The sequence below is a fragment of the Urocitellus parryii genome, chromosome 5 (genome assembly GCF_045843805.1).
Source record: "Urocitellus parryii isolate mUroPar1 chromosome 5, mUroPar1.hap1, whole genome shotgun sequence".
Classification (NCBI taxonomy): Eukaryota; Metazoa; Chordata; class Mammalia; order Rodentia; family Sciuridae; genus Urocitellus; species Urocitellus parryii.
This window is the reverse complement of record NC_135535.1, coordinates 47,442,392-47,467,860: the sequence shown is the minus strand read 5'-3', so window position 1 is coordinate 47,467,860 and position 25,469 is coordinate 47,442,392. Positions and strand designations below refer to the sequence as shown.

The 25,469-nt window shown below is 35.9% G+C and overlaps 1 protein-coding gene across 2 annotated transcripts; it reads left to right on the top strand.

Moving 5' to 3' along the window:
• The first annotated feature begins 828 nt into the window (after nucleotides 1-828).
• On the top strand, nucleotides 829-25,314 carry Yeats4 (YEATS domain containing 4). Of its 2 annotated transcripts, XM_026386659.2 has the most exons (7): nucleotides 829-1,132; nucleotides 3,795-3,914; nucleotides 6,942-7,008; nucleotides 7,109-7,203; nucleotides 14,610-14,702; nucleotides 14,790-14,877; nucleotides 24,710-25,314. In XM_026386659.2, exons 1-7 carry the CDS (start codon nucleotides 1,082-1,084, stop codon nucleotides 24,877-24,879), a joined length of 684 nt encoding a protein of 227 aa, XP_026242444.1. In that variant the 5' UTR covers nucleotides 829-1,081; the 3' UTR covers nucleotides 24,880-25,314. The 2 variants fall into 2 exon arrangements, with proteins under 2 accessions (XP_026242444.1, XP_026242445.1); XM_026386660.2 differs by lacking the exon at nucleotides 3,795-3,914.
• Nucleotides 25,315-25,469: the final 155 nt, after the last annotated feature.

Here is a 25,469-nt window from a genome sequence, read left to right as displayed (position 1 = left end):
ATCCTTCCAAATATATTTTTTTATTTGTATTTTTATCAAGTCAATTCTCAGTACTTAGGTAGCCCTAAATGCAAGTTTGTTTTCCCTAAAACTACTAACTGGATAATTCTTAAATCTGCTTAGTTTTCTGTGTATCTGTCATGCATTCAACTCCCAAACTCCAGGTCCAACATTTAAATTTCTTCTTGAAGCTTCAGAGATGGCTGAAATGTTTTCTGTTCCATTCTTCTAAAGCAGTATATCCCAAAGGCTTCTAACTGAATCTCATATGGACTGGTTGTTATGTAATTTTCTCCTTCGTGGTATGTTCCCTCATTTTGGTGGGTCACGTCTCCAGGACCATTCTGAGAAAGGGTACATGAGATTTTTTTTTTGAGATTTAGCATGTCTGAAACTTTCATTCTATGCATGCCCTTGGTTGATGATTGGCTAGGTATTGGAGACTAAATTGGTAGTTATTTTCCTTGAGAGTGTTGAATAGTGTTTTATTTGCTCCCTAAGTTCCCACGTTGCCATTGTGCCATCTGATGCTATCCTGATTTCCTTATAACCTTGAAGTGTGTCGTATCTTCTCTTTAGCCCCATGCTCTAAAAGTTCACCGTGATATGCCTTGGCGTGGTTCACTTTTGTGCTGGGTGCCTGACAAAAACTTTCAGTGTATGAACGCCTGCCCTTAAGTTCGGGAAAACTTTCTGAAATCATTTATTATTTCCTTCCTTCCGTTTTCCTAGTTCTCTCCGGAACTTCCGGACATAGCCTCTCCAGTTGTTATGGCAGCGGCCAGACGCGTGCGCAGCTTGCGCGGCTTGAGCGCGAGGCCATCGCGCCTGCGCACGGCGTGGTCGCCGCTCCTCCTTCCGCTCCGCTCTCCAACCGCGCGGGGCTGAATGGCCTACCCGTACGCTGCCCGAGTGGAGGAGCCGGCTGTTACTCAGTGCTGCGAGTCTCGGTGACTCGCTCTCCTTTTGTCAGGACCCCCCCACCGGCCCACGCGGGAGGAGCGGGGCCTTTGAGGGGAGCGGCGACCCCGCCGGCCCCGGTCTCTTTTCCTGGCGGCAGCGGCTTCTTCCGTGGGACAATATGTTCAAGAGAATGGCCGAATTTGGGCCTGACTCCGGCGGGAGAGTGAAGGTCAGTATGCAGCCAGCGTCTCTCCAGTGGGGGGCTCTCCGGCCCCGGCTCCTTCCTGCACCTGGCGGGAAGGACCGCTTGGTTCCCTTTAGCGCCTTCCCTACTCGGTCTTGAACCGTGTACTCAAGGCTGAGAGCGAGTCAAAACCTCTGAGCGAAAAGTTGGATGTTCATTGGCTCAACCTCCCTGCGTCACCGCCACCCTTTCATCCCCGCCAAAAAGTAAATCTTGTTGGGGGTGACTTGGGAAATGTTGAACCTGGCGGCTAAGGAAACAGGTCACGCTGAGGACTGGGAATTCCTGGTACGCTGCACAGTAGCTGTCTGCCCACGTTATCGGTAAAGTGAGGGCGTCGCCCCCTCGATTGTGAGGATGATAAAGGTAGCATAGGTGATGAGCACTCAGCTACAGAATTTGCAGATCCTGGGCTGGAAGAATCTCCATACTGTTTACAAATAGGAGATCTGAGATACCTGGACGTAGATTTACAGAGCGATCACAGAGCTCCATAGCTATGGCCACGATGTCAAGACATACAAAGACCGTGATACTGTGCCTGGAACAAGGGGAACTTTTAGTAAATGTCATCTTCTTTTGTTTTTAATGAACATTATCATAGAGCCTAACATAAGGTTGGACATTAATGACACTCCCCTCGCTTTTATACATCCACCATCATGTTAGTTGGTTTCTAGTAAAACACCTGTGTTTACTCTTCTGATTCTTAATTTATCACAGGAAGGAATTTTTCCTTTCAAAGAAAGCATCCACTTTTGCATCTATCTACTTAGATTTTCTTAGAGTCCTTATCTAAAAAAATTTCAATTATGGTATGTATACAACTATCACTCTATTTTAATATTACTTGTAAAATGCAACCCTTTGAAAATTCCAAAAGCACTGAAATTTCATAAAAAGAGATGCCAGGTAAAAATTCATAGTAGCAGAGACATAAATTATACATTTTGCCAAAACTTTAGGGCAGGGTTTTGTACTGATAGGAAACTACTACAAAACAAAGGGTCTAAGGGTTAAAACATTAGATTTTGAGCAAGACATGTACTTATATCGTGTTAAATTCTAAAATTTTCAATCCAGGACAACCTGAAATTAAGCCTGTAGCCCTCAAGTGATTTTCACCTAAAAATAGTCATGTCAAGATGCAAATTAGGGATCTATTTCTCCTTGCTGATTTTCTCTTTACTCTTTTAGGCATCTTTTTCCAATTTAGATAACTTTCATCCAGGTAGCAAATCTATTGACAAGTGGTTCCTTTTTGTTTTTCATGAACTCTGCAAATTCCTAGTGAATAACTGGCAGCTGTGGGATCTGTTGTACACTCACCAGGTCAACATCCTTCCACTCATTTGGTCAAACCTTGAACCTGTGGCCCCATTTATGGTTGCTACAAAACTCATTGGTAGCGCTTACTATAATTATTTGTTTGCGTACAAGCTGCTTGGCTTCTTCTGAGCTTTTTTTTTTTTTTTTTTTGTACTGGGGAATGAACCCAGAGGCACTTTACAACTGAGCTACATCCCCAGGCCTTTTTAATTTTTGAGAAAGGGTCTCACTAAGTTTCCCAGGCTGGCCTCAAAACTTGTGATCTTCCTGCCTCAGCCTCCCTAGTAGCTAGGAGTACAGGCGAGTGCCACCATACTCTACCTGTACTAGGTTTAGATTTATAGGTATTAGATTTTGTTGACTATTCAGCCTGAACTTGAAATTCTCCACTGTATTCACTTTTTCTTATTATTAATTATTGTTGATTACATTGGAATAGCACTTTTCACATACAGTATGTCTTGCTTTTTGTCCTTCAGGTACATTCCTTCTGTTGAATATTTGATCTCAGAGTCATGTACTACACTAAATATTTCCTCTTCGCTTGAAATTTTTAATCTCTTTTCCATCATAATCTGAACACATTGCCATTATGCTAATCGAATGTGGCAAGAAATGTATTTACAAAATGTAAATACAAATGTAGCAAACATGCCATTGGCCAGTGTTTACCAACCTTTGGTGTTCCAAGTGCCACTTTACAATTTTTGCTATATCTGAATATCATAACTGTATGATATTGATTGTAACATTTACATTAAAAGCAATTCAATTTTTAAAAGAATCTTCCTAAGCATTTTGAAATTGTGGGTTTAAAGTTCTAGTAACATTTTTTCTAACATTTTAAAGTAAATCCATAAATAATAAAATGAAATATATTTTCTCTTCTTATAGCTAAAATATTCACACATATACTGCCTTTGATTTTTATTCTGTGCTTTGGTAAACACTGCCATAAGCTAATTAGTAAGGCCATTACCATCAAATGATGCCAGTTAATTTACAGTTTTTATTCAGATGCTTAGCTTTCAGATATGTAAAGAAAAGGCCTTTTGCTTTTCTCTTACTAAAACTCTCAACTGCCTTACCTGGTGATTTAAATAAAAACATTTTCAAAGAGAGAACATGGTAATTAATCTGGTATTCAGTTATTTGTGTTAATATGAAATGAGAATGTCTGAAATTGATTTGAGAAAAATCCTGTTGTAACTAAACTATATTGTGAGATTGTCATTCATTGAGACAAGTTTTCAGAGCTCTCATTCTATTTAAGTAATGGTACAATATTTACTGATTTTTTAAATTACTTTTCTTTTAGGGGGTTACTATTGTTAAACCAATAGTTTATGGTAATGTTGCTCGATATTTTGGGAAGAAAAGAGAAGAAGATGGGCACACCCATCAATGGACAGTATATGTAAAACCGTATAGAAATGAGGTAGGCACTTGTTTTCATTGTAACTTTCTTTGAAGCTACAGTTTGTTTTGTTTGAAGATAAATTGTAAAATTCTTTTATAGTAACCTTCTACCAGAAAACTGGTCCATTATCGAAGTGTTACCCCCCTCCTCAAAATTGAAATAATGAAGCAAGAACTGTCATCTTCATGTAATTAGTAGATTATTTTCTAAAAATGTTTTCTAATTAAGGTAACAAGAATTGTCCTGCTATAAATAGTAAAAATAGACCTTCCAAACATCACATCTTAAGTTAACATGCTATTTCAGGAATAGCAGTTAATACTTAAAGTGATAATGTTGTAATAAAACAATCAAAGAATGTAGTCTGGTCACTGGTAATTTTGTTTTGCTTCCAAATCTGCAGTTCTTAGAGAACAGCTAGATATTTATTGAAAGAACAAATTATTCAATTTGTTTATATGAATGTAGTAGCATTATTCATAATAGCCCAAATGGAATCAATCCAAACATCTGTCAGCTGATAAATGGATAAGTAACATATTGTATGTCCATTTAATGGGATTTTTAAGTTAACTTTTTATTGTACATTGTAATTATACAAAATAGTAGGAATCATTGTGACATATTTATATATGCACATAACATAATTTGGTAAATTTCATTCCTTGGTAACTTCTCTTTCCTTCCCTTCCTCCCTCTGGCCCCCTTCCTCTATTCTACTGGTCTTCTTTCTATTTTCATGAGATCCACCACTCCCCACTCCTCCTTTTTTTCTCTCTCTAGCTTCTACATGAGAGAGAAACCATATAACCCCTGACCTTCTTAGTCTGGCTTATTTCACTTTACATAACTTTCAAGTTCTCTCCATTTTCCTGCAAAAGACATAATTTTATTCTTTTTTATAACTGAGTAAAACCCCATTTTGTGTGAGTCTGTGTGTAGAAAACATTTTCTTTATCCATGCAATAGAATATTATTAGGCAATAAAATAGAGTACTGATGAATGCCAGCCCATGGATGAAAATTGAAAGCATTATTCTAAGTGAAAGAAGACAATACAGTGTTATATATTGTATATTCTGTATATTTCACTTACATGAAATATACAGAATAGGCAAATTTATAGATGCAGAAAATAGATTAGTGGTTGCCAAGTTGGTGGGAATTAGAAGGAAGTTGGGAATGAGGACAGTATGGGGTTTCTTTTTTGCGTGTTAAAAAAAAAAAAAAAAAAGTTCTGCGCTGGGGTTGTGGCTCAGTGGTAGAACACTCACCTAGCAAGTGTGGGGCCCTGGGTTCTATCCTCAGCATCACATAAAAATGAATAAATAAAGGTATTGTGTCCAACTAAAACTAAAAAATAAATATTTAAAAAAATGTTCTAAAACATTGTGGTGATGATTGTACAAATCAGAATATACTAAAAACCACTCCACTGTATACTATACAAAGGCAAATTATAGGGCTGGGGATGTGGCTCAAGCGGTAGCACGCTCGCCTGGCATGCGTGCGGCCCGGGTTCGATCCTCAGCACCACATACAAACAAAGATGTTGTGTTCGTCGAAAACTAAAAAATAATAAATAAAATTCTCTCTTTCTCTCTCTCCCTCTCTCTCTCTCTTTTAAAAATAAATAAATAAACAAAGGCAAATTATATGGTATGTGAATCATATTTCAGTAAAGCCGTGATTTTAAAAAACAACCTTAAGTGACTATCTATCCTATCTCTGCAGCCTTATTTCTGTCTGTGCCTCATTTCCTTATATCTTCCATTCTACAATACTGTTATCAAAGGAATACTCTTGAATGTCTTCAAGCATTTTTTTTACCACTCATTCTATTCCTTAAAGTCTTGGTTCAAGTATTGTTTTCTTTGAAACTATTTGCTGGTCCTCCAAAGACTAAATTAGGTGCCCCCCCATCCCCATGAACTTGTACCTAATGCCCTCCTAACATATTATGTTGAATGTGCATTTTATCATCTGTCCCCTATTTCACAGTGAATGTCTCATGCCTGAAGAAAAGGCCCTAGTTTTTTTTGTATTTCATTTAGCGACAAGGTTTCACTGCGTTACTTAGTGCCTCACTTTTGCTGAGGCTGGCTTTGAACTCTTGATCTCTTGACTCAGCCTTCCAAGCCACTGGGATTATAGGTGTGTGCCACTGTGCCCAGAAAAGGCCTTGTTTTATTAACCATTGTATAATTAGCATCTGGTACAGCAATATTGGTAGTCACTCAGGTATTTATAGAAGAAATGAAATCAAGTATTCCCAAAACTGGCTCCAAAGGTGCTTATGAAAATCTGCCTCAGAAAAAAATCCCTACAATATAACAAGTGACAAAGTATTAAGATTATTACAGTATAATCCCAATTTCATTTTAAAAATATATGTAGATATAAGTATATAAAACATTACTGAAAACAAAAAGGTTTGCATTTTTTCTTTTTCTATAAGGTTTTTTTTTTTTTTTCCCCAGTATTGTGGATTGAACCCAGGCCCTCACACATACTAGGCAAGCAGTCTATCCAGACCTTTTTTATTTTAAGACAGGTTCTCACTAAGTTGCCCAGGATGGCCTCAAACTTGCAATCATCCTGCCTTAGCCTTCTGAGTTACTGGAATTACAGGCATGAATCATCACACTTGATTTTGAATTATATTTTTAAAAAGCCACTTTACCAAAGAAGCCCTATTATGTGCTTGTAATAATAAGTATGCTTCTGTGATTCAAAATATAATGGAAAAAAAGGAAGTTTTATATCCATCAGTTTAAGTTGCTTTATATTATCTTTATTTCTGGTAATATTATTAAATGCATAAAGAAGGACATGTATATTTCTTTATGAATATGAAAGAATTAAGCCAAAGAAAGGGGGGGGAGGCAAACCCCTACCTCCAAATATAATTGATTTTTTTTTAATTGGATTTCATAAAATTTCAGGGAAAGTAGGTTTTATAAAGTTAGGTCCATATGCTAAATGTATTTCCATTCTAGTTTTCATGTGTAGATGATAGAACTAATTAATTTCTCTCTATTTCAGGATATGTCAGCATATGTAAAGAAAATCCAGTTTAAATTACATGAGAGCTATGGCAACCCTTTAAGAGGTATAGTATAATATTTTGATTCATAATATGCAAAGTTAAAAGGATCTAGGAAACTAAATTAGTAATTTATAATTGTTTTATTTTCCCCTCCTTTCTTCAGTTGTTACTAAGCCTCCATACGAAATTACTGAAACCGGATGGGGTGAATTCGAAATAATCATCAAAATATTTTTCATTGACCCTAATGAAAGACCTGTGAGTAATGCTAATCTTTACAAATAGAAAATAGATTTTTTGGTAAATGTGGAAATGTCATAATACTTAATGAATAGCTAATGTTCATTCACATGTATTTTATATAAACCTGTGGTGTGGTATATCTTAACATGAGTTATGGTTTTCTATTTTTAAAGTGGAATGCTTTTTGAAATACTTTTTTTCCCCTTCAAATATAGAAAGAAGGGATATAATATAAACATGTTAGAAAGAAAGAAATGGAAATCAAATGATTGCTTCAGGGGAAAAAATTTAAAAATCATGAGTATCAAAAAAAATAAAATTTCTAGTATCATCCAGTTATTAGTAGTAAACAATTTAAATTAATATGCTGTCTGAAATGAGTATCCAGGTTCTTTTTTTTTTGGTACTGGGGATTGAATTCAGGGGCACTTGACCACTGAGCCACATCCCCAGCCGTATTTTGTATTTTATTTAGAGACAGGGTCTCACTGAGTTGCTAAGCACCTCGCCATTGCTAAGGCTGACTTTGAACCCGTGATCCTCCTGTCTCAGGCTCCTGAGTTGTTGGGATTAGCTTCTGCATATTTGTGAACACACTCAACCTTTGACTTATTTATTTATTTTTATGTGGTGTTGAGGATCAAACCCAGGGCCTCACACGTGCTAGGCAAGCGCTCTACCATTGAGCCAAAACCTCAGCCCCGTCCTTTGACTTTTTTGGACTAGCTTATTTCACTTGGCATGATAGTCTTCAGTTGCAACCATTTACTACCCACAAATGCCATAATTTCATTCTTCTTTATGACTGAGCAATACTCTGTTGTGTATAAATGCCACATTTTCTTTCTTTATTCATTCGTTGAAGGGAACCTAGGTTGTTTCCATAATTTGGCTATTGTGAATTGTGCTGCTATAAATATTGATGTGACAGCATTACTGTAGTATGCTCATTTTAAATCTTTTGGATATATACTGAGTGGAATAACTTCATATGTTGGTTCCATCCCTAGTTTTTTGAGTAATTTCCATACTGCTTTCCAGAGCAGTTGCACTAATTTGCAATCCAACCAACATGTATTATTTATTTGTAATCTTTTTTTGGGGGAAGAGGGTGTTGCAGATATTACCCAGGAAGGCTTTACCATTGAGCCACATCCCCAGCTTTTTTATTTTTTGTTTTGAGACAGGGTTTCACTAAATTGCTTAGGGTCCCACTAATTGAACTTGCAATCCTCCTCCCTTAGCTTCCTGAGTTACTGTGATTACAAGCGTGTATCACCATACCCAGCTGTATTCTTTTTTTTTTTTTTTTTTTTTTTTTAAGAGAGAGTGAAAGAGGAGAGAGAGAGAGAGAGAGAGAGAGAGAGAATTTTTAATATTTATTTTTTTTTTTAGTTCTTGGCGGACACAACATCTTTGTTGGTATGTGGTGCTGAGGATCGAACCCGGGCCACACGCATGCCAGGCGAGCGCGCTACCGCTTGAGCCACATCCCCAAGCCCCCCAGCTGTATTCTTGATTATTGCCATCTGACTAGAATGAGATGAAATCTCACTGTAGTTTTGATTTGCATTTCCCTAATTGCTAGAGATGTTGAATAATTTTTTTAATATTTGTTGATAATTTGTGTTTCTTCATTTGAGAAGTGTCTGTTTAGTTCTTTTGCCCATTTACTGATTGAGTTATTTGGGTTTGTGTTTTGGCGTGTGTGTGTGTGTGTGTGTGTGAAGTTTTTTGAGTTCTTTGTATGTTCTGGAATTAATGCCCTAAATTTTATTTCTTGTTTGTTTTTTTTTAAAGAGAGAGAATGATTAAATGAGTGAATCTTTTTTGTAGGTGGACACAACACAATGCCTTTATTTTTATGTGGTGTTGAGATATTTCTTGTTCTTTAGGAGTCTTGGTAAGGAGGTTGGTTCCTATGCCAAAATGCTGGAGTGTTAGGTCTATATTTTCTTTTAGCAGTTGCAGTGTTTCTAGTCTCATTCTCAGGTTTTTTTTTTTTTTTTTTTTTAAGAGAGAGAGAGAATTTTTTAATATTCATCAGTTTTCAGTGGACACAACATCTTTATTTTATTTTTATGAGGTGCTGAGGATCGATCCCAGCGCCCCACGCATGCCAGGCGAGCGCATTACCACTTGAGCCACATCCCCAACCTCATTCCCAGGTTTTTAATCCACTTTAAGTTATCTTTTGTGCAAGGGGTTTTAGATTTCATACTTCTATGAATGGGTTTCTAGTTTTCCCAGTACCATTTGTTTAAGAGGCTATATCTTTTCTCCAACATATGTTTTTGTCAACTTTGTCTATTATTAGGTAATTGTACTTATATGAGTTTGTATCTTTTATTCCATTGATCTTCATGTCTGTTTTGGTGCCAGTATCATGATGTTTTTGTTATTATAGCTCTGTAGTATAGTTTGAAGCCTGGTATTGTGATGTCTCCAGCTTCATTCTCCTAAGAATTGCTTTGGCTATTCTGGGTCTCTTGTTTTTCCAAATGAATTTCAGCACTACTTTTTCTACTTCTGTACTCACTGGTGTTTTGATGGAGATGCTTTGAATCTGTATTAGCACTTTTGGTAATATGGCCATTTTGACACTATTAATTCTGCCTGTCAAGGAACATGGGAAATCTTTCCAACTTCTGTGATCTTCAATTTCTTTCTTTAGTGTTCTATAGTTTTTGTTGTAAAGGTCTGTCACCTCTTTTGTTAGATTATTATCAAGTATTTTATTTTTTTGAGGTTATTGTGAATGGGATAGTTTTCCTAATTTCTTTTTCAGCAGATAGATTTACCATTGGAGTATAGAAACGCAATTGATCTATGAGTATTGATCTTGTATCCTCCTACCTTGCTGACTTCGTTTATGAGCTCTAAAAGTCTTCTAGTGGGGTTTTGGGGCTGCGGGGAGGCATCTCCTAAATATAGGATCATGTCATCAGCAAGTAGATAATTTGAGCTCTTATTTGTTTCCCTTTAATTTCCTTCTCTTGCCTATTTGCCCTGGCTGGAGTTTCAAGGGCTACATTAAATAGGAGTGATGAAAGTGAGCATCCTTGTCTTGTTTCTGTTTTTAGAGGAAATGTTTTCAGTTTTTCTCCATTCAATATAATATTGGCCTTGGGTTTATCATATGTAGCACAACATCATTTTTAACTTTGTAAGATTGCTCTATTTTCATTTTTATTTTGAAAATGCTGCTTACCTCTGCTTCCTAATTTGTTGTACTGCACCCCAATTGGAAAATATACCTATGAAAGAAATTATTTTTTATCTCATAACTTCTTTATAAGATAGCTCTGAGTCACTCTTAGAAGGGTAAAGTAATATCTATTGTACTTCCATATTGACTAATCTATTGCCTAGGTTCCCATACAGGTCTACTAGACTGTATCTCATTCTCTAAAAAGTATTACAGGTCTACTAGGCTATATCTCATTCCCTAAAAAGTATTTTAGTGTACTTTAAGTATAATGAATCCATTGTACTTTTTCAGTAGCAGGCTTAAGTGATTTCTGATTTACTTCTGTTTTTCTAGTAACCTATTAAAGGTCAAGTCACTACTTTAAAAAAAAAAAAGTTGTATCTGAAAGCAGAATGATAAAATTGGGTTTTCATTTCTGGAAATAGGAATTTCTAGATAGGTAAGACAGTTTTATTGCTCTAAGAATTGTCTAATACCACTCAAAGTTAGTTCAGATTTGTTATTGCCTGTGTCTGCATTAATGCCTTTGGAAGTCGGAATAGTGAATTTAGAGGACAGTTTAAAGGTCTAATTTTAAAACTTTTTATTATTATTATTATAAAAGTCAAATGTTTTAAAATATTTTTAAAATAAGAAGTGCAATTAGTCCTGAATTAGTTTCCTAGTACTACAACCTGGGTTGCTTAAAACAGTAGAAATTTATTCTCACAGTTCTGGCTGCTAGAAGTCTGAAATCAAGGTATTGGCCTTGTTCTTTCCAAAGCCTCTAGGAAAGGGTCTTTCCTTGCCTTTTCCAGCTTTTGGTAATCCCAGGTGTTCTTGGCTTTCAGCAACATAACTCCAAACTTTACTTCCATTTTCACATGGCCTTATCTCTCTCCCTGTCTCTATCTCATCTCCTCTTATAATGACACCAGTTATTCTGGATTAGAGTCCATCCTACTGTCTGCTCACTCACTTGCTCACTTGCTTTTTTTTGTTTTTAGTTGTTGATGGACTTTTGTTTTTATTTATTTGTATGTGGTGCTGAGAACCCAGTGCCTCACGCTTGGCGCGTCACCACTGAGCCCCAGCCCCAGCCCTTGCTTGCTTTTTCTCAGTCCCCTCCCCTTCTCTCCCCTCTGCTCCCCTCTCCTCTCTCTCCTCTGCCTCCGCTCCCCTTCCCTCCCTCCCTCCCTCCCTCCCTCCCTCCCTCCCTCCCTTCCTTCCTTCCTTCCTTCCTTCCTTCCTTCCTTTCTTTTTTGTTTTCAGATGGGTCTTGCTATGTTGCTCAGATTGGCCTTTAACTCACAAGCCTCTTCCTCAGCCTTTCAGATTGCTGGGATTCTAGTTACATGCTACCCACCCAGCCATTTTAATTATAACTGCAAAGACCCAACTATGGTCATATCAACAAGTACTGAGAATTAGAACTTCAGTTTATTTTTTTGGGTGACACAGTTCAACTCATAACTTCTTTTCTCCATCTCCCACCTGTTCCCCAGGAAAACTGCAGTTTTTCCCTCCAGTACTGGGGATTGAATGTAGGGCCTCGTGCATACTAGGCAAGTAGGTGAGTGTTTTACCACTAAGCCACATCCTCAGCCCTTATTTTATTTTGAGACATGGTCTTACTAAGTTGCCCAGTGATCTACTTGCTTTAACCTTCCGAATAGTTGGTATTACAGTGATCCCCTGGAATTACAGGGCATCCAGCAGGAAAACCACTTTTTAATAGTGGTTATTTTCAGTTCCTCCAGAAATTAACCCTGTATATCTCATATATTTAATTTATAATTTTGGATTTCTCAACTATAGGTAATGTTTATCAACTCCTAGTGATACCAGGTGATCCTTCCTTTTTCCCCCTCTTCAGGTTTTTTCATTTGCTAAAAGAATTTCTTCAGAAAGAATGCTTGAGAAATTAGCTTTATTTCTCCTTCATACTTGACTATTGTGGTATAAAATTCTAGATAGTTTTCTTTCTTCATTTTTCAGTAAGTTTTTGGGTTTGCTCTGCTTTGGTTTATTATCCTGTTTAGTAGTAACAGCTCTATTCTTATCCCCAAAATTTGTCAAGTTATCTTCAGATATGACATATAATTCATGCTCTATCATTTTCAGATTACCTGTCTATTCTGTTACTTAGTGGAATTCTGTGCATATCCCTTCTTCCTTTTAAACACACACTCCTAGTGCTGGGGATAGAATCTAGGACCTTGCATGTGTTAGGCATGCACTCCATCACTGAGTTGTGTACATCCAGCCCCATCCTTATTCTTCAGTATTCTCTCTCTTCCTCCACCCCCTACATGTGTTATCTCTCTTCCCCTCCCCCTCCCCTCTCTCCTACTCTCCCTCCCCCACTAGGGATTGAATTCAAGAACACTCTACCACTAAGCTATATCCCCAGTCCCCACTCCTTTTTTTTTGGGGGGGGGCGTGGTAAATGGACACAATACCTTTATTTTATTTATTTATTCTTATCTGGTGCTAAGGATCAAACCCAGTGCCTCATAGGTGTGAGGCAAGTGCTCTGCCACTGAGCCACAATCCCAGCCTCCACCCCCCACTCCTTTTTATGTTTTGTTTTGAAACAGGGTCTTGCTAAGTTGCTGTATCTGTTCTCAAACTTTAAATGCTCCTTCCTCAATCTCCTGAGTTACTGAGATTACATGTCCAGCCCCATGAATTTTTTTTCCCCCCAATGGCAAGCAGTCAACCACTGAGCCACATCCTCAGCCCTATTTTGTATTTTATTTAAAGACAGGATCTCACTGAGTTGCTTAGCATCTTGCCATTGGTGAGGCTGGCTTTGAACTCTCGACTGGCCTTTTTCAGCCTCCCAACCCTATGGGATTACAGGCATATGCCATCACGCCCAGCTCTCGTGAATATCTTTTTTTTTTTTTTTTAATTTTTAAAAATTTTTTGTGGTGCTGGAGATTGAACCCAGGGCATTGTTCATGCAAGACAAGCACTCTACCAACTGAGCTATACCCCCAACTTTCCCATGACTATTCTTAATGCACCAACTTGAACCTGGAAAACATCTTTATTTTTTTAAAATATTTTTTTAGCTATACATGGACACAATATCTTTATTTTGTTTATTTGTTTTTAAGTGGTGCTGAGGATCGAACCCAGTGCCTCACATGTGCAAGGCAAGCGCTCTGCCACAGAGCCACCACCCCAGCCTGGAAAACATCTTTAAAAAAGATACTTCACTGGCTAAATCATGTCCAGAGAAATCTGATATTTCTGTAAATTGAGCTTTATCTTTAAGGGGATTTGAAGATGGTTGTTCAAATTCATATGCAAATATTTATTTTCAGACTTCATTAGGACAGCCTTCCTATTTCATGATTATGTTCAAGAACTGCATTCCCTCATAATAATTTTAGATAACCTTTAGAAATTTCTTCAGTCTCTGAAATGGTTTCTGTAATTTCAGCTGAGCACTGATATTTTACCAGCTACATTCTATTTTGCTAAAACAATCACACATTGCCTGCAAAGCTTTTAAATATTTGAAAGCATGCTGCTCTTGCCACAGTGAATTATCAGTGACCAACATTTTGTTTATTTATTATGTCGTTTACATAATAAGCTTACATCTCCAAGGAGAGTATCTTGCTCTCATTGAACATTTTAGTATTGGTTCTTCCTTTCAAAAGTATCAAATTTTTTTTTCTACAATAAATTCATAAACTCTCATCTTCACAGACAACTGTTAGAATTAATCTAATTTCACTTGTGTAAATAAAATACTTCATTTCTCAGTGGTTTTCCAGTTTAATTTCCATAGCTATATTTTGTGTTATTTTTATATATAGTTAACTCTCCAGAGATGCTTGAATGGATGCTATTTGCTTCTTTAAAATGTTCATATTAGGTGAAGTTCAGTGTTGGAGCACTTGCCTAGCATGCATGAGGTCCTGAGTTGGATCCTCAGCATTGCTCACTGCCCTCACCCCCCCCCCCAAAAAAAAAGTAAAAGAAGAAAAAAAATTTTTTAAAGGATTCGTGTTGAGTAGGTGTGGATGGATGATGATACCGAATAGGAAAATAAAAGATGAAGAGTTGGGTGATTTGACACAATAATTTACATTAAAACAATATCCTGAATTTGATGTTTGCTAATTTCAGTTCTAATTCAATTAAAGAAATCAGTGTCTCCTCATCATGATGAAACCGTTGCACTGATGTGACATCTGTTTTTATTTTTCAGGTAACCCTGTATCATTTATTAAAGCTGTTCCAATCAGACACCAATGCAATGCTGGGGAAAAAGACAGTGGTTTCAGAGTTCTATGATGAAATGGTAACATTTTATAATGTGTTTTTAAAACATTTTAAATTGGAGAATTTTTAAGTTATTGGCCTTTTTCCCCTCCATTCTTCCTTTAAGATATTTCAAGACCCAACAGCAATGATGCAACAATTATTAACAACATCTCGTCAGCTAACATTAGGAGCCTATAAACATGAAACAGAATGTAAGTACCATGTTTTCATAATTAATCCTGAAAAATAATGTGTCCTACAATAGTGAAAGGATTGTTTGATTAGCACTATTAAACTTATTTTTTAATGATATAAGTCATTTCTTAGAAGTTAGTAAACAAGATATGATACTATAGAACATGTAAAGAGGTTTTAAATTTTTCTCATAGTAGCTGGGCACGGTGGCGCACGCCTGTAATCGCAGTGACTCAGCAGGTGGAGGCAGGAGGATCGAGAGTTAAGCCAGCCTCAGCAAATTAGCAAGGTGCTAAGCAACTCAGTGAGCCCCTGTCTCTAATAAAATACAAAATAGGGCTAGGTGGCTCAGTAGTCGAGTGCCCCCGAGTTCAATCCCTGGTACCCCCCCTCCAATTTTTTTTCCCCATAGTAGGCCTACTTTTAAAAAGGTAAAAACTTACCACATTCTTTGAAGTATTGTTTATTTTATTTCATAATTCCATTTTAATATAGCTTTTCATTAGTTTTAGTTACCACTCAGTCATTATCTGTTTACTAGTCTTTGCTAACAAAATCTTTGTGAAGAACCTGTTAGAATGTAATTATATTTTTGTGTACTGTTAACTAGTTTATCTTATTTTTTAGCTATGTTGTTTTACATATTGATTCAGGTTAGTACTTAAGTGGTGAATATCAGAATTTTATATTAATAATTAGTCATATTTCTAACTCTAAGCTGATATAGCCTCAGAATCCTTTATATATCACTGCATTTATCAACTGCCAGTCATTAACAGTTGGCATTCAAGATGAAACTTATTTGCCATCCCTGTATTAATATTTGTCAGTATTCAGTAATTTTTCTGACTGAATTAATAACATATGCAATATATAATATATATTGAGCACCAGTTATATACTGCTGTTCTAAGTGCTAAGGATAGGCCAATGTGTAAATCTGCCCTCATGGGTTCACATTCTGTTGGGAAGAAGACAGATGTTAAATAAATAGAACAATAAAGTACAAGGTAGCAGTTGGACCCTATGGAGAAAAACAAAGCAGAACAGGGAACTTCTTTGGCAAGAGGAAATGGTTAGAGTTTCAAATACAAATACTTCCTAGGATTATAACATTTGAGGATCTAGAGGAGTAAGGTAGGGATCTGGGACAACAGTGTTACATGTAGATGGAGCAGCAATGACAGGAGTCCAGTGTAAGAGCATGCCTGGCCTGTCTAAGCAGCAAGGAGACCAGCATGGCTGAAGGGTGAATAAGGGTAAGAGGAATGGGAAAGGAAGCCAGACAAGTTAATAGGGGACCAGATCATACAGGGACTTGTGGATAACTGTGAGGACTTTAGATTATTAAACTGAGTAAGATATGAAGTCATTTTTTGAGTACTGAGCAGAGTTATAACTTTATCAGATTAATACTTTATAAAATGATCCACTAGCTGCTCTGTTGAGAATAGAGTATAAACCAGAAGTGGTGGAAACTCAATTGTTAGGAGGCTATTCCAGTAATCTAGATATGATAGAATGGTGGCTTGGGCTGAAATGATGACAACAGTGAAACAGTGAAAAGGAATCAGATTCCTGCCCAAATAATAACAACAAAAGAAAAGGATCTTTTGTTGTTATTGTTTGGGCAGGATGTTGAGGGTGGATGGGACAGGGCCTCACCAAGTTGCTTAGACTGGCCTTGATCTTGGAATCCTCATGCCTCAGCTTCTCAAGAAGTAACTGGGATTACAGGCCTGTGTCATCGTGTTCAGCTCTGGGCATATTTTAAAGAGAGGTGAAGTAGGATTTGCTGGTGGTTTGAATAATAAACTGTGGGAGAAAGATTAGCAAAGGATAACTTAAGGTTTTTGCTTAATGGACACCCCCCAAAAAAATAATGTTACTGGTTTTTATAAGATGGGAAATCTAGGGGGAGCAGATTTGGGGGAAAGATTAAGAATGTGATTTTAGACATGTTGAATATAGGATGCCTGTAAGACATGTAATTAGAAAGAATCTTAAGAGGGGTGTTTGCATCCTAAAGTGTCTGGTATGCAAGGAGAGATACAGGCTGAAGATAAAAATTTGGAAGATTACTAGTGTATGGATGGAATTATAAATTGTGAGGTCAAATGGTATCATCAAATTAGTGAATGAAGATAGAAGAGAGGTCCAAGTACTGACCCCTGAGCACTCCAACATTGAGAGGTTGAGGAGATGACCAGCAAAGAAAATTAAGAATGAATAGCATATATGGTGGGATAAAAAACAGGTACATTGGGCTGGGGCTGTAGGTCAGTCGTACAGTATTTGTCTCACATGTGGGAGGCATTGGGTTCGATCCTTAGTACCACATAAAAATAAATAAAGGTATTATGTCCATCTACAACTAAAAATATACTTTAAAAAAAAAGTGCATGAACTGTCCTGAAAGCCAGTGAAAAAAGTGTATTAAGAAAAGTCATCAGCTGTGTTCAGTTCTGCAGGGCAAGAAATGATATAGCAAGATAGAGGTTTTGCTGGGTGTGATGGTGCACGCTTGTAATAGCAGTGGCTCAGGAGTTCAAAGCCAGCCTCAGCAACAGTGAGGTGCTGAGCAACTCAGTGAGACCCTGTCTCTAAATAAAATACAAAATAGGGCTAGGGATGTGGCTCAGTGGTCAAGTGCCCCTGAGTTCAATCCCCAGTACCCCCCAAAAAAAGAGGTAGAAGTCCTGATTCCCATAACAGGAGTAGTTAAAGTGAAAGTGGATAAGAGAAAATGAGATGAGAGAAATTATCGAGACAGGCCCTATAGATGGTTGTGTCTTGAAGCTTGGCTAAAATGGAGCAGTAGGCCTTATAGCAGAAACAGGATATGGGGTCAAGAGGATATTGTTTTCAGGGAGAAGTAACTAATTTATTTTTTTTATTTGTTCTAATAAGTTATACATGACAGCAGATTTGATTCATTGTACACAAATGGAGCACAGTTTTTCACTTCTCTGGTTGTACACGAAGTAGGGTCACACCATTTGTGCAATCATACATGCACCTAGGGTAATGATGTCCATCACATTCCACCATCTTTCCTATCCTCGTGCCCCCTCCCCTCCCTTCCAGCCAATCCAAAGTTCCTCCACTCATCCCATGCTCCCCCACATTATGGATTAGCATCCACTTATCAGAGAAAACATTTGGCTTTGATTTTTGGGATTGGCTTAGAGAAGTAACTAGTTTATTCATGGACTGGAAAGAATAATCTGATAGTAGAAGGAGTAGAAGAATGGTAATGTGGGGAACAAGGCAATAAGTGTTTAACTGTTAGTGGTTTACAGCAGGGTTTATCTTCATGAAACCCATGTCTAGGAATTAAAAGATCTGTATACGCCAGGCATTGTGGTGCACACCTATAATCCCAACAACTCAAGAGGCTGAGGTAGGAAGATCACAAGTTCAAAACCAGCCTCAGCAACTTAGTGAGACTCTGTGTCAAAAAAAAAAAAAAGCCAGGGGGGCGGGTGGCTAGGGAGGTGGCTCAGTGGTTAAACATCACAGGGTTCAAATAAATAAATGAAAGATCTGGATACTAATTATAATTTTGGCAATTGGTAGCCGATTTATATGCACAAATTTCTACATCTATAAAAATATTTGCCTGGCCCACTTTGTTGTGAACATAATAAGATAGGTGTGTACATGATCACTTTGAAAAGGTTTTAGCACTACTTATATGCTATTTAAATTGGTTTTTATTCACTTTCTCTAATACCACGAAGTACACCCATTTATAGAAAAAAATTGTCTTTTAAAACTTAAGTGCCCACATTTTTTTGTGTTTTCAGCAAAACTAATATTCATTTGTATGTAAATATATATAAATTATGTTTTATTAACTGTTCTTTAAGTCAATTTGATGTGTTAAGCTTATGTATAAAGCTTAATAACCTTGGAAAGCCTTGATCAGTAAATTACAGATTTTATATTATTTTTGGTTCATTTTTTAAATCATCAAATTGGTAAGAAATTAAAAATTAATTCTATAAATAGTGTTGGTGCAATGGTAAGCTTCTGAAAGGAAACTTAATTTTAGGTCATTGCTTCATAGTATTTACCAAAACAAATTCCAGTTTAGATCATCAAATATTTTTTAAAAATCATTAATCTGAGCAATACCTAATGGGTCCCCATTTGCCCAACAGGAGCTCTTGTCTCTTCTCACTTGAATAAGTCCTATTTAAACTGTCAAATACACACACACATCAACCTTTTTTGTTTTTTAATTAGATTACTGTTTACTGTGGCTAAGGTGGACTTTCTAAGTTTAAGTCATTAGAAGAAATCACATTAAAAGAAGGGCAAAGAAAGACTTACAGAAAATGTGGCAAAGGATTAATATCTTCATTTGGCGAAGAAAAAAAAAACTATTGATAGTATGCCCAGGACTCTGGGTTTGACCCCCAGCACTGCAAAAACAAAACAAAACCCTAAAGTTGATAAGCAGAAGAAAATGTTTAACTTTATAAAGTAGTTAAATGAGCAAAAGACATGGACAGGTCAAGTGGGTGGAAGAATATCCAATAAAGATAGGAAATAAGGAAGCTGTTTGCTCAGCTTTACTTAAGTAATTTTAAAAATGCAAACCAAATAATAATGAGTAATTATATTTTTCCTATCATATTAGCTGAAAGAATTTTTTTTAAAGGAAACAATTGCTTTTTTTTAATACCTTTATTTTGTTTATTTAGTTTTTTCATGTGGTGCTGGGGATCGAACCCAGTGCCTCATGCATGCTAGGCAAGCGCTCTGCCACTGAGCCACAACCCCAGCCCCAGCAAAAGGAAATTTTAATAGTTGCACCTGCAGTGACCTTTATTCGTGATTCTCATGAATCATTTCTGTGAGTCTAAATTGCTTTTAGGAAAACTATTTGGATGTAATAATCAAAGGCCTAAAAAAGATATGTACACTGGACCAATTTGAGGGCATGGTATTCAATTATATTTTGTTATAATATCAGATTTACTGATTGCTTAATTATTTCTACTCTTAGAAGTCTATACATATATGTACTCATTACTTCTACAACCTTATTAGGTAATCCAGTTTAGAAAAAGGAACTGAAGCATAGGAAGGTTGGGAAACTTGACCAGGATCACTTAGCTGGTTGGTGGAAGAGCCATAACTCTACCTTAGATCATAGACTCTAAAATGCAAATCAAAACAACTCTTGAGATTCCATCTTACCCCAGTCAGAATGGCAGTTATCAAGAATACAAGTAACAATAAATGTTGGCGAGGATGTGAGGAAAAAAGTTCATTTACACATTGCTGGTGGGACTGCAAATTGGTGCAACCACTCTGGAAAACAGTATAGAGTTTCCTTCGAAAACCTGGAATGGAACCACCATTTGACCCAGTTGTCTCACTCCTCAGTTTATACCCAAAGGACTTAAAATCAGCATACTACAGTGATGCAGCCACTTCAACATTTATAGCAGTTTAATTCACATAGTCAAGCCATTGTGCCATCCTAGGTGCCCTACAACAGATGAATGGATAAAGAAAATGTGGTATATAAACACAATGGATTATATTACTCAGCCACAAAGAATGAAATTGTGACATTTGCCAGTAAATGGATGGAACTGGAGACTATCATATGCCAAGTGAAATAAGACAGTCCCCGAAACAAAGGCAGAATGTTCTCTCTGATATGTGGATGCTAACTCACAACAAGGGAGGAGATTAGAAGTTCATTGGACTAGACAAAGGAGAATGAAGGGAAGGGAGAGAGAATGGGTATAGGAAAAACAGAATGAATTGGATATAACTTTCCTATTCTTATATATGTAACATCATGTACGACCACAATAATGGGATCCTAATTGGAACAAGTTACACTTATTCTGTGTTGTATAATATGTCAAAATACACTCCATTGTCATGTATATCTAGAAAGAACAAATAAATAAATAAACAGAAATCATGCTGTACAGTTGCCCACCCCTATAGCTTTCTGAGGTTTCAGTTACCTGTGATCAACCATGATCCAAAAATATTAAATGGAAAATTCCAGGACTGGGGATGTGGCTCAAGCGGTAGCGCACTCGCCTGGCATGCCTGCGGCCTGGGTTAGATCCTCAGCACCACATAAAATAAAGATGTTGTGTCTGCTGAAAACAAAAAATAAAAAAATAATAAATAAACAAACAAAATAAAGATATTGTGTCCATGTATAACTAAAAAAATGTTTAAAAAATTCCAGAAATAAAAAATTAACATGTTAATTAAAAAAAAACCTTAGGTTTTAAAATTCAGTAATGTTTTTAGATAATGATCACTATAGAGGTTCATTATGGAACATATTAAAAGATGTTTATATTAAAAGCCAATAAAAGTTTGTTTAAGGAATAATGATCTAGATTTTAATAGTAGTCATTGCTTTTATAAGGAATAAAGTAATGAACATAGAGTTTACTATATACTAGTAGACTAGCACTTTACATGTTTTAGCTTATCTAATATTATAACCCTAGGAGGAACATACTGTGATTAGCTCCATTTTGTAGATAGAAATACTAGACAGATTTGGTAACTTTGAGAATTACCCAGTGGGGCCTGGATTTGTCTATATAAAAGCCATATAGTCTGTGCACCCAACTCTTAAGTTATACTGACTCTACAAAAGTAACAATTCTCTTTTGGATTGTTTTCTTCTGAATTGAAACTTCATTGGGAAATGAAAAGCAAACTTTTATATAAGCATTTAATATATAGGAAGCACAAAACTAGAGCAAGCTGAAAGTTCTTCAATGGTTTCCTCCAGGATCTCATTACTGATTAACTCAGGTCTTCTGACTATATCATACCCTTTGCAGTCTTAGCAGTTGTCAAAAATAAATTATCATGGTGGCATACACCTGTTATCCCAGCAGCTTGGGAGGCTGAGGCAGGAGAATCACAAGTTCAAAGCCAGCCTTAGCAAAAGCAAGATGCTAAGCAACTCATTGAGACCCTGTCTCTATATAAAATACAAAATAGGGCTAGGGATTTGGCTTAGTGGTCAAGTGCCCCTGAGTTCAATCCCCAGTACCGTAAATAAATAAATAAATAAAGTAAGTAAGTAACTAAGTATCATGACTAAATCATGTAAGAATCAATGTAATATCTGCAGTGGATGCTGTCTTCTGACAACTGAGCTAAATCAAGTCTTTCTAACTAGATTTAAAACTACCTATTACAATCATACAGGATTTCTTGTTTCCCAGGGCCTGCTTCATCTCCTAACTCCTTTCTTATCTCCTAACTCCTTTCTCATTCTTTCAAACTCAGTTGAGATTTTAACTAATGCCAAGAAGCTTTCCTTGGTCACACACACGCTTTCCCTTTGATGTGAATCCAATGTACTGTTATGTCTCGCTGTGATTACTTCATTACACTGTACTACATTTTTTTCCTTGCCTCTTTCCTACCTTTGTACCCCAGCATCTAACAAAGTATCTATCATTTAATATGATTTTTAAAATTAATATTGGAGGACAGAATGCAAGGGAATAAAAATTTCTGCATAGTAAAAAAGCACTATGAACAAAGTATATAGAAGGACAAGCCATGGAAAAATGCTGTGCTTGTGTCAAAGGCCAATAATTAAATAGAAAAATGAGCAAAGGAATAGAAAAGAAATGAGAAATTTCTCTTAACAGATAAAAGATTAGTCAGCCTGAGAATGAGAAAGGCAAATTTAAAACTAGTAGACCAAATAGTTGTGCAGTAGGGAAATTTATATATAATCCCAGTGGGATTATAAATGACTAGGTCCTTTATGAGATACTTAGCATTCTTCCAAAGTTATAAGTGTGTAACACACACACATCACCTTTAGCCTAATGTTTCCACTTACAGGAACTTACCTGCAAGTATACTGTAACGATCATGCACAACATACACATTGCATTTTTTATAATAGAAAAAAGTGGAGTAATTCCAGCAACTTGGGAGACTTTCAGGAGGATTGTAAATTCAAGCCCAGCCTGGGCAATTTAGCAAAACCCTGTACCTGTCCAAAAAAAAAAAAGAAAAAAGGGAAAGAAAGAAAAAAGCGTGGAAATATTCTGTATCAATAGAAGACAGACTAAATGGGTCATGTATATCCATTCAATGAAGACTTCTACAATCATTAAAAAGAATAAGACATCTCTGTGATATGAAATGAACTTAACAAATGTATTATTAAATGAAACAGCAAGGTCCAGAACAATGTGTGTACTATGATACAAAGAAAAAACAGTTGGATATTTGCATGTATATCAACAGACTGTTCTGAAAAGATGCCAGAAAAACCTCACAGTGATTATCTGTGGGAAGAAGTACTAAATGATGGGGCTCAAGGGTAGGAGTGGAAGAAAATACTTTTTCACTCTCTGCTATTTAGCCTTTTAATTTTATATCATGTATTTAATGCCTGTTTTTAAATACATATTTAAAAAAATAAAGCCATGAAGAAATATAAGGATTGTTTTGGCAATACATGAGTTTGTATTACAAAATGTATAATAAAAAGTAAACAACAAAAAGCAAAATAATGAAAGTACTCATATTTACTACCTGTTTTTTAAGAAATATAAGGATGAAGAAATATAAGGATTGTTTTGGCAATACATGAGTTTGTATTACAAAATGTATAATAAAAAGTAAACAACAAAAAGCAAAATAATGAAAGTACTCATATTTACTACCTGTTTTTTAAATGTGATAGATGCTTTGTAATTACTTTAGTTAATCCTCAAATCCTGAGAAACACCTAGTTTTCACTGTATCATATAGAGGAAGAAGTTGAGGGATACTTAAGAGATATATCCACATTTAGCTAATAAGGGGCCAAGGGTGTATTTTTGTTATTTTGAACTCAATCAGAAAGCAGATTTCTCAGTTGTGTTTTTTCACCAAACCATCCTGTTTTCAACTAGTGACCTTAAATTTGTGAAAATATGACTGTACTTTAATAATTACCAGCAACAATTACCTAAAATGTCCACAAGATGGCACTGTTGGGTGCTATCGGGCATTTTTCTTTGTGACATAATTTATGTTACACTAACTGGCAATATTTAAATGTATCCTATTTTGCAACAATTTATTATGTATCTGGATAGAATTTTTCAAATATTATTTAATGGTCCTTTGTCATCATAATAAGTGATAAGGCTTTTTATGAACCGGGCAGTTTTCTGGGTACTTCATATACATTAATTCATTTAAAACCTTCTCAAGAGCTAGGGATATAGCTTCGTAATAAAGCACTTGCCTAGCATACAAAGGTACCTAAAATCTTCCCAAAAACAATGCTATGAGGTATTTGTTATTCTAATTTCTGTTTTGTAAGTGAGGAAATGAGCACAGAGAGATGAAATTGCTTCAGGTGTCACAACTAATAACTGGTAGAACTGGAATTCAAATCTAAACAATTATTGATACTTTTGTAAAAAAAAATTACATCTAAAAAATCCTGTTTTTTTTTCACTTGTACATCAATTTAAGTATACTTTTAATTGGCTCTTATTAGTTGCTGTCTCTTAGACTTGAATGCTCTCTTACTTCCAAATTAATGTGTATTAGGAAAAAAAACAAGCAAATGTCTTAAAACCTTAACAAAGAGTTAGTGGCTAGAATTTCATTCTTAACTATAAAAAAACAAGTTTTACATTCTCTCTTGGGAATTCAGACTTTCTTACCTTCCACTGCCCGTTCATGTTTAATATGATATGATATATCTGAAATTGTAACATTTCATCATGAAAGCATTGACCTAAGGAAATACCAAATTTATGAAACATCTTAGACTTGTGAGAAAAATTAATTCAGTATAATTTTTTGTTTCCTTAGTTGCAGAACTTGAAGTGAAAACCAGAGAAAAATTAGAAGCTGCCAAGAAAAAAACAAGCTTTGAAATTGCTGAGCTTAAGGAGAGATTAAAAGCAAGTCGTGAAACTATAAATTGTTTAAAAAATGAAATCAGGAAACTTGAAGAAGATGATCAGACAAAAGACATATAAACAGTTGTGAGGAGAATGTGGTAGTAAACTAAATTGAAAGTAAGGTGGACTTCAATGGAGAAATGGACTTACTTCGAATGCTATGATGTTCTTAGAGGGACTGTATATGTCATTGTTGACCATGAATTTCTCAGCAATGATGTCATTTGTTCTATTCAAGCAATCTTTAATAACAAATATATATGTATAATAAGAATGGATGCTGGGCATTTTATAAACCCATTTTAGGGAAAGTGTATGATAAGCACAATTTTTAAAAAATTTTATTGGAATATATGTGTAGCTTATTTTCCTTTTGACAAGCATCAAAATTTCATTATAATGTATAACTTGTACAAATTTTGTACTTCTCTAGTATTGTAATTAGTGATGAGTATGTATATTTCATTTACTCAAGTTCTTATCTGCCCCTTCTACCTTTTTTGTATATAATATGCCCAGTAAGTATTCAATAAATGTATCTTATAGATCCTATTTCTGCCTTTTTGGTATGTTTCTTCCTTTTTGAAGACAATTAATATGTTTCCATAGTATTGTGGCCTCAGAGCATTATTTAAGAAATGTTTTGTTTTTAAGTTGTGGCATTAAGA

Coding starts and splice junctions, on each gene's coding strand:
- Yeats4 (XM_026386659.2), top strand. CDS start 1,082: ATGTTCAAGAGAATGGCCGAATTTGGGCCTGACTCCGGCGGGAGAGTG. Junction 1,133..3,794: donor ACTCCGGCGGGAGAGTGAAG/GTCAGTATGCAG, acceptor CTTTTCTTTTAG/GGGGTTACTATTGTTAAACC. Junction 3,915..6,941: donor TAAAACCGTATAGAAATGAG/GTAGGCACTTGT, acceptor TCTCTATTTCAG/GATATGTCAGCATATGTAAA.